Source organism: Lactuca saligna, chromosome 3, assembly GCF_052625555.1.
Source record: "Lactuca saligna cultivar CGN05327 chromosome 3, ASM5262555v1, whole genome shotgun sequence".
NCBI lineage: Eukaryota > Viridiplantae > Streptophyta > Magnoliopsida > Asterales > Asteraceae > Lactuca > Lactuca saligna.
This window is the reverse complement of record NC_136419.1, coordinates 145,827,488-145,838,010: the sequence shown is the minus strand read 5'-3', so window position 1 is coordinate 145,838,010 and position 10,523 is coordinate 145,827,488. Positions and strand designations below refer to the sequence as shown.

The 10,523-nt window shown below is 35.1% G+C and overlaps 1 protein-coding gene across 1 annotated transcript; it reads left to right on the top strand.

Moving 5' to 3' along the window:
- Positions 1-222: 222 nt before the first annotated feature.
- Positions 223-4,102, top strand: LOC145037350 (mitochondrial phosphate carrier protein 3, mitochondrial-like). The gene is made up of 6 exons (XM_078985990.1): positions 223-673; positions 1,439-1,800; positions 1,929-1,972; positions 3,192-3,406; positions 3,499-3,623; positions 3,706-4,102. The coding sequence occupies exons 1-6, from the start codon at positions 374-376 to the stop codon at positions 3,758-3,760; spliced, it is 1,101 nt and encodes a 366-aa protein (XP_078842116.1). The 5' UTR covers positions 223-373; the 3' UTR covers positions 3,761-4,102.
- The last annotated feature ends 6,421 nt before the right edge of the window (positions 4,103-10,523 follow it).

Below are 10,523 nucleotides of genomic sequence, written 5' to 3'. Positions count from 1 at the left end.
TGAAAGGACCAATATAGGGCTAATTTTCTAAATAAATATAAAAAATATTTTTTAATGTAAAATTCGCATCAGGTAATAATATAATCTAGTTGCAAGGAACATGGAATAGCATTAAAAAAGTGGAATGAAAGGGCATAATTGACATGTTGTAGTCGACTATTGGATGCTGCCTAGGGCTTAAGCCGGTTCTGGTTCACTGTATTGGTCATTCCATAAAGTTAGGCCGCCTGCCCCTAGAAAAGCGGAATATATAATAGCCTCCCGACTTCCTTACTTTCCCTTGTGTTGGCATTTTGATTTACAGAGGAAATCGGAGGTCAATTCTCCCTCTCGATCGATTTCAACTCCTCCGATCTCTCTCTGCAACTTGCTCATGGCGTTTTCCGAAAGCTCTCGACAATCTCTCATCCCTAATTTCCTATATTCTTCGTCTTCAACCACCAGCCTGCTCATGGGCAAATCCATCAATCATTCAAACCCAAGCCTGTTTCCTTCTCCTTCACCTCCAAAGGACCAGCAAAACTTCATGATAGCTTCTCCCAGTGAGCCTTTTGGGAAGATCGAGATGTACTCGCCTCGATTCTACGCTGCTTGTACAGTTGGTGGGATCCTCAGCTGTGGTCTCACTCACATGACCGTTACTCCTCTTGATCTCGTCAAATGTAACATGCAGGTATATGTGTTTAATTCCGAATGTTTAATCGATTTTTGTAGCAACTCAACTCACGTATCTTCATTTTTATAATTTTTTCTGCTATATGATGCCTTTTGTCTTGAGATTCAACAGTTTACTTCTCGTTGTTATGGATCTGTTTCGTCATAATCAGTTCCCTTTCTTTAGGTAGTTTGACTTCATCCAAATCGGTGATCTGGTTTTGGCGCGTCTCTAGTTAGATCTATGTAATTTGCTTGTCTTGCGGCTGGTGAATAATTTGATTTCATTTCTATTTCCTCTTACGCGTTGGCTAAGATGCATCACGCTTAATGGCCTTACATTTGATATTCGATGTAAAATGGAGTAATTTTTTAGGTCCTACAAGTAATGCTTTAGGACGTTTAACCACGGACCAATCAATCAATCGCCCTAAGCTAAAGTTACTTAGGCTAATGTATACGAAAATGAAAGTGCTTCATTGTGATTTTGTAGCATATATAGCGTTAGTTTTTTTAAAACCAACTAGTATAATGCGATTTGTCATCTTAGTTTGGTGCTACATCAGGTCAACTCTATACTTTTATGCAACACATGCAAGTTTTGCAAACTCAAACAGTTGATTCCATGTACCCTTATGTGGAGAAGATGAACTAAGTTCCATTTCACAACTTGTGAGAGTATAGGCTTACAATGGATCATATATAAACTAAACCCAATGTGATTCATATATTACAATGTTTTAAGAGGGTTATGAACAACTATTATTTCATTTTGATTCATCAGATTGACCCTGTTAAGTACAAGAGCATCTCGTCTGGTTTCGGGGTATTGCTGAAGGAGCAGGGTGTGAGGGGATTCTTCAAGGGGTGGGTCCCAACTCTTCTTGGGTACAGTGCTCAGGGTGCCTGCAAGTTTGGATTCTATGAGTTCTTCAAGAAATATTACTCTGACATTGCAGGGCCAGAGTATGCTGCCAAGTACAAAACTTTGATCTACCTGGCAGGTTCCGCATCCGCTGAGGTCATTGCTGACGTGGCTCTTTGTCCCATGGAGGCAGTTAAAGTTCGTGTCCAAACACAGCCTGGTTTCGCCCGGGGTTTGGGTGATGGACTCCCGAAATTTGTCAGATCTGATGGCGTACTAGGGTACACCCATGTCATTATTTTATATTTCAAAGTTGTTGTTTTTTAAACACCTTTTATAATTTATCCCAAGTTTCATAAGGATTAATGTCTGCAAGTTCTCTCATCTAGTTTTGCCACATTCTCTTTAGGTTATACAAGGGATTGGTGCCACTTTGGGGACGCCAGATACCATGTAAGTTTAGGCATCTGTGATACATGCTTTCACCCTCTCTATGCAATGTACTTTGAAACTTGAGTAAATTGCTTTTTTGGTCCCTTGAGTATATCTTTTTTTTAGACCTAAATGCAATTTGGTCCTTATTTGAGATGTTTTTGGTCCTTGTTTCAATTAAAATACTAGTTTTGGATCATGAGTATAGGCTGTGTAGCCTGATCTTTTGTAATTTTGGCGCTAAAGTTAATAGGCATTTTAGTTTGAAGTGGAACAGAAACTCCAATAGGGGGGGGACCAAAAATGCAAGAGAAAGGTTTTTGAAGCTAAAATTGAAAATATCAGTATACTTAAGGGGACCAAAACGTAATTTACTTGTGAATGTTTAAGCCACATTTATAAAGCACGATTATAGAACAAGGTTCTAGTAGGGCTGTGCAAGAAACCGCCCGCACCGCACCAAACCGCACCGCATAATGCGGTTTAGAATTTTGCAGTGCGGTTTGCGGTTCATCATTTTATCAAACCGCACCATGCGGTGTGGTTTGCGGTTTGTATTTATAAAACTGCGGTTCAAATCGCACCGCACCGCATGTTATATATATATATATATATATATATATATATATTTTCTTTATTTTGTTATAACTTCAAATCATGATTTAGAAATGATGTATATAAATATATTTCTTTAAAATAACAAAATATCTATAACGTAACATTAAATCACTATTAGATCAAGATCTCATGGTTTACAAGAATATATCAATTATAACGGCAATATAAAGCAATAACAATGATACTTACAAAACTATAGTAACATGAGTCACAATTTATTAAAAACGATTTAACTCGAAAATTGTATTTGTTTTTATAAAATGAAATCAATCATTTTTTTTAACCCGGTCAGGTTTTTGGTTTTTTAATAGATTTAATGTTAAACAACTCATCAAACCGCACAAACCGCAACTAAACCACATAAACCGCTCGCATCAAACCGCACCACATCATGCGGTTTTGAACATCTGTGGTGCGGTTTGTGGTTTCTAAAATATTCAAACTGTATATGTGGTGTGGTTTGCGGTTTTGACTCCCGCGCACACCCCTAGGTTGTAGTACTACGTTTTGATGTGAGTTTTGCACATTCGCAACATTTTGTGTGGGACAAAAAATTTGTAACAAAATAAATGGGATTTTAGAGTTAAGATATTAATTAGGTGTAAATGATTAACTTGCACAGATACAATGATGAAGTTTGCATCATTTGAAACGATTGTGGAGATGTTTTACAAATACGCGATTCCAAGACCCAAAAATGAATGCAGCAAATCTCTTCAGCTAGGTGTCAGTTTTGCTGGTGGATACGTGGCTGGTGTTCTCTGTGCCATTGTATCTCATCCTGCTGATAATCTCGTCTCCTTCCTTAACAACGCCAAGGGTGCCAGTGTTGGAGATGTAATATATATATATATATATTTTTTTTACCTTTTTATAATACTAATTCACAGTCATTTCGTCACCTTAACATTTACTTTTTAATTTTCCAGGCTGTGAAGAAGCTTGGAGTTTTGGGTCTCTTCACCCGAGGGCTTCCCCTACGTATTGTCATGATTGGAACTCTCACAGGAGCTCAATGGGGACTCTACGATGCTTTCAAAGTCTTTGTTGGACTGTAAGTATATTTCTTTTAGGCTTAATTTAAAAAAAAATAAAATAGAAATAAAATGTTTTAACCGACCACGTGTCATGTGCAGGCCGACCACAGGTGGAGCTGCACCGCCAGCTGCTATTGAGGCTGCAAAAGAATAGGGTCCGTGAAGTTTCTTTGGCTCTTGTGGTTGTTGGGATATATATCGTATCATATTCTATTCTATTATATTATATAATGCTCTACTATTTTCATTATTTTTGGATGATTGAAATAGGTTTTGAAAATTTATGATATATTTTTGGTGTTAGAGAGGATGTTGTACTTGTAGTCCTAATTCATCAAACTCAAAAGTTTTGGGTAGGATTGTCAATTGTGTAACATCGGAAAAAAAAAAAATAATAATGGGCCAATGGGATCATTGTGCATGGCCATGACATTGTAAGACAATTTGTGACAGCACGAAATTGGTGCTGCTTTTCATCTTTTATCGTTTTCTGTTATATGATTTGTTTTTTTATTTTATTTTTAGTTGTTATTTTGGTTTTAAGATTAAAAAAGAAGCATACATGATTAAAGGTTACTTTTTTTATTTTTTTTATTTTTTAAATCATCTTTTTAAGTAACTTGGTATCATTAATAAATATTTTTTTATATTTGGATGGTGCAAAAATAGAAGTTTCGATTTCCTTAAATAAGAAGTTTTTCCTAAGTCGGTCTTTCAAAATAAAAAAAGGAAACTTCCTAAGTTATTTAAATTATCATTCTAACATTGTCATAACCTTGTATTTTTATATACATATATCTAAGATTTTTTTTTTTGGTCATTTTAAATGAATAAATAGATTTGCTATACAATAAAAACAACTTATCTAAGTTATTATATTTTGGTATCAAATATGTTAGATCCAAATGATTTATTTATTTATTTATTTTTTAAATTTGGGTTTGACACTAATTTTCAAATAAGAATAAGTTGTTTTAAATAAACATTCTCAAAAACCCCTTAAACATATGTAGTTCGCTTTTGTTTTTTTATTTCTCCAAGCGCTGCATGATATTTTTTTGTTGTAAAATTCAAAATTCTCTAGGATATATACATATTATTAATCAAATATATTTTATATATATAATTTAATAAAATAAAAGGCAAAATACAGTATACACAATCTTTTATACAACTATATTAAAAAAAAAACTATTTATTATTTTGTTGTTCGTTAAAAGACACATTAGTTATTTATCAAGTTTATCATATTTTCTCGATAAAACCTTGTTAATTGGTTTCATTTAAATGATGCAACAATTGTTACTAATGACATTATTGATACACGCCGTCCCATAATATCTTACAACGTATTAAAATATAAAACTCTATAGAAATATGATGGATACAATATAAAAGATAAAGGGATGACATGGACTGGCCATGGCTTCGGTCACATCACATTTAATTGACACCTCATTTAAACGGAACATTATAACAGACTTTTATTGGAAATTTAGATACAATCGATAGGTAAAATATAATGTATCTTTAAATTAATGAATTTTAGAGAAAATGATCGTGAAAATGAGGGTTTTGGAAAATGATCATAGGTTCCGCATAAGGGGTTCTGCGGAACCATGAACACCTACGTGGATCTTAGTAGTTTTTATTAATTTTATTTTTTTGTTCCATTTTTTTTGTTTATTAATGTTATTTTTTAATCACATAAGGTATTATGTGATTATTATGTAAAAAATTTTGTTTTCGTTTTTCATTTTTCTTATTTAATTACCCGTTAAAAAAATTGTGTGTTTAATAAAAATTATACAAATATTCCATGTTTTATATAAAATTACACACACCGGTATTATGAATAATAAAGATACTTTAAGTAGGCTATAAAACATACTTTAGAAAACATAAACATTCATAATAAACATACTTTGAAATAAACTTCATTCATTCAAATCGAACCACGGAAACTTTGATCTGTTACAACCTTCATAATAAACATACTTAGAAATAAACTTGTAATGACCCAAATTTTGCAAAGAAAATTTTCATTTTTAATTAGTAAATACGTTTGCATAAACCATGAAATTCCAACATAATTGTTTTCAAATCCACATTCATTACAACTTTATTTAAATTATTAGAGTGTCCCAAAACATATTAGTGGAAAAAGAGAGATAGAGTGCACGCCGCGCCATCACGCCATTGGGCTCAGATGTACCTGAAACAAGTACACAAATGGTAAGCTTGAACGCTTAGTGAGTTCCCCGGAGCACACCCACACACAAACACGTACAACATATCATGTTAGCTAACAACTATACAGAACACATAAGCCATGCAAACAACACATAAGGAAGCCCTGGAAACCCTCCATAGTCTTACTCTGGGTGCCATGGGAACCCCCACATAGTCTTAGCCCAATGCCCCGGGAACCTCCCGGGGTCTTTGACCTAAGATGCCAAGGAAACCCTCCAAGGTCTTACACCTAAGTGCCTTGGGAACCCCCTGAGGTCTTTGACCTAGGATGCCAAGGAAACCCTCCAAGGTCTTACACTTAAGTGCCTCAGGAACCCCCCGAGGTCTTTCATACACAATACACAGAAACAACCAGCACATTACATATCAAATAGTCAAAATAGCGTATACATAACAGTTAATGGGCCGGCCTTGGTGCCTTCAACCCATTGGTATTGTGAGGAGACTCACCACTATCTGCTAAATACAAAAGCTGCTCTCCTAACAGTCCGAATCTCCGGTGCTGAATAATAATATTAATCAATGTTAGGACCTTAGATTAGTTAAAGGAAAAACCCAAACTCCAAACCCATCCATGAGGCCCAATTATCCTTCCCTTGCTAATGTGCCCAAAATCTAAGTCCAAAAATTATTAATGGGCGTCTTGGCCCAATAAGGCCAAACCAATATATCCATGGCCCATAACAGATGAAATAGCCCATAACTCACAGAATGCAACCAATTCAATAACCAAAATAAGGTCCAAAAGCTCAAAGGCCCAAAACAGATTTGGCCCAATCTGTAACGCATACACTCGGCGTACCGTTCTGGTACGCGTAGCATACTGGGGTCTTAAGGACTATGTGCAGCGTACACTGAGTACGCCCAACGTACCTCCAGATCAAACACTTTCTCCATTAAGTGCTTAATACCCGATTCCTTTATGTCCAAAAGTCAGATCTGAGTTGTTTAATACGTCCTAAGGCATAAAGTTGGCAACTTTATGTCTTTGCATGCTTCATAAATACCCGACACCCCCATTAAGACCTTTTCAAGGTCCTTAATCCATGCATGAGGCCAATACTTCTACCAAGACTCCATTTTTGTGTTGAAAAAAGACTAAGGGACCTCAGATCTATCATTTCCATTCTCTGGAGTTGCTTAACTCCCAAGAAAAGGTCCAAAATCAACAAAAGGGACCAAACTAGAAACCCTAACTAGATCTAGTGATTAAGATGGAAAGGTGCAAGCTTTATACCTCCAAAAGCTTTGCAATATGACTATTATGCAGGATCTTAAAGCACCAACTTGTTCCAAGCTTATATAACTACCTCTTCTTCTTGAAAGAACTCTAAAATCGCCACTAAAAACCCTCTCCGGCCTTAAGCTCAAAACTCTCACACACAATATCACATCTGAAGGTAGACGAAAAGAGGCTTAAGAGGATGATAGGGTTTGGTCCAAGAGGCTAAAAGATGATTAAATAGGGGATAAGTCCGAGATTTAGGGTTTTGACCCTCTGATGCATACACCCAGCGTACGTGAGGCTCCTCCGCGATCATTCATGCAGAGTATGCTAAGCGTACTCATAGGTACGCCCAACGTATTCAAGGGACCAATTATGCTAAAACATAAATTCTTGAGGGTTTCAAGACATACCAGGTTTAGGGTGTTACAAAACTTCATTCATTCAAACTGAACAACGAAAACTTTGATGTGCAGAAGTCCAGGTAAGGAGTTTTTGACACATCACTTAGCCATGTAAGAACTATTTTCTGCAGATCTGTGTACACCTCTGTGGATCAGTGTACACATCTGCGGATCAATGTTCACCTCTACATATAAGTTATAGAATTGTTTTCTATGGATCAATGTACACCTCTGCATAACTGTTAGGGAATACGCATAACTGTTTTCTACGGATCAGTGTACACCTCTGCGGATCTGTGTACACCTATGTGGATCAGTGTACACCTCTGCGGATGTCACACCCCCAAACCGAGATGACGGAAACATTCGGGGGTGGAGTACGTCATGTTCAGTATCACAACAAATGTAGAATAGTAAAACAAGCAACAACATCCATTGCATTAACATTATAGTGTTTACATTGTATTCAAATCACATATGATTAACTCCAGAAGTAAGTAGCAAAACAAAGACTCGAAGCTATTATGCTCCGTCTTCTAGAACCCTGTGCGTGTACCTGTTTACTAGTTTCCTGAGAATATAAGTAATTTTTGAAAGTGTATCAACATTTAAGTTGGTGAGTTCATAAATATTTTGTTTTAGAAAGTACATTCTTTGTTCTTTGAAAACCTTAGTATGTTCCTCCATAAAATCCAATATTTTCTGATGTAAATCTAATGTAAGAAAATGTGACCCATATCAGTTCCTTCTACAATCACCTAGTGTATACAAGTTATATACAATACAGATTGAACAGACAATCGATTGTGTGGTTCTGCCCTAAGCCCACAACCAAACAAGGAATAGGAAATAAGGCGGAAACCACATATTCAACTGTTTGTCGGAACTACATTGTAGGTAACCCTGGCGTATACACTAGGTAATTATAGAGTTAATAGTGTTGGTCCTTTTTGAGTGACATCTATATTGTACTTAGAAATTAATGTAATGTTGTTGTATATGTATGCAACCCTTTGTGTATGTATGTACTTAGTTACACGTTCTTTCCGAAAATTATGCTTTGTACTAGAAAATAGTGTGCTGTACTTGTATGTTATGACTTCACCCATACGTTTTTCCCCCTATGATTACTTAGTGTATGTGGGTTATACATATAAAACCAAGATCGAATAGATAGTAGAGTATGTGAATCTGCTCTAAGCCCACAACCAAACAAGGAACATGAAATGAAGCAGAAAGCACACATTCTACTGCCTATCGAATCCTATTCATATATAACCCTGATGTATAAACCAAGGAATCATAGAGTTAGCACTATAGGTCTCTTCTAAAATGTATGTTCATGTTACTAGGAAAGTAGTGTAGTGTAGTTCTATTGTTTAGTAAAACCACTTGAAGTTATGAAATCCCGTAATCTAAATGTCTTAGTTGATACTATTGTGAGTTTCATATAACCATGCTTAATTGACTAGTATAAAACATGACGTTCTTCAAGCGTCGAAAAAGTTAAGACATTTGTCACTCGTAGACCTGCCGATCCCAACTGCAACTAACAACCAAGGTGCGAGATTGTCAGTTCCATATAGATCTATACATAAATTCACACTCTCCCTCCAAGAGACTTTGATTATAATTTATAGGACTTCGAAACCATACCCTGATGGGGGAAATTGTGCCCCACAACCCTGTATTAACTAGACACGTAGAGAATACTAATGTTCTTTTATACTTGAAAATGTATGAATTACCCTGTACTAGTAGTGTACAATAATTATAATTTAAATAATAATTTTAGTATGATATACATGATTTAGTAAAATAGTATTAGTGTTCTCTAAACTATACCTGTTATAGTTTACTTGTATGTTCCGTATGCAATGAAAATCTTAGTAATTTAACAGTTTATATAATACAATGAAATAATTTGAGATAGTTACCCTTTGCTCAACATGTTTACAAAAGGGGTTAAAGCTTTATTTAAATAAGTTTCATGTTCAATATATATAAAGCATATATAATTGAGATCAATCAGGCAGTCGGACAAGTGATTCAAACCCTAGTCCACAACCAGACAAGGAACATATGTTAAGGTGGAAACATCAGTCCTAAGCCTGTTGGATCTTAATTATATATATATATATATATATATATATATATATATATATATATATATATATATAAACATGTATTTTGGAACAATAAAAGTTTAAAAGAATTGAAGTAGTTTGAAAACACTTTTTAAAATAGTTTAAATTAGTTGAAATAGATTGATATGTTTTTAAAACTGTTTCGAAATTATTTGAATGCTAACACAAGATTTCCTTGTGTTTTTACTTGTATTCCCCCTAAGACATTGAAAAATAGTAAAAACGTAGGGGTATGAACTCACCTCTAGTGCGTGTGGTTAATCGGACTCAAAGTGATTGTGAAAGATACTCAGGTTAGAATACATAACTGTAGTCATATCCTAATAATAATTATACACGATATCGTATTTAAATTAATAAGATATTAATTTAAAGTGTTAGACAACACTAAAGTAATTAAGAAATACTTACAAAAGCCTTAGAATCTAACTGAAAGGCTTTTAGTCGTTTTTGGTGAAGAAATAGGGGTTTTCGGTCAAGGCTTGAAGACTTCAAGATTGTTCTTGGTGTTCTTGGTATGTTCTTGGTGAAAAGGGAAGGAGATTCAAAGGAAAATGGGCAACACCTTATGAGTTTTGAGAGGAAATGAGGAAGGAATTCGGTGTGAAATGTGAGAAATGAAGTGTGTGTTCGGTTGCACACACACACACACACACACACACACACACATATATATATATATATATAGCAATTAGAAATCGGTCTTAAGGGGCTTGGGCCCTTGTGTGTTCGGTCCTAATGGGCCATGATCTAAGTGAACTTGGTCATGGCAAGACCAAATTCTCCGTTTGTTTGTTTTAATGGCCGAACACACCATTTGTATAAGAGTCCAAAAACCAAATTTATGATATTTCAAGAATTATGGACCGAATTCACTAATATATTGTG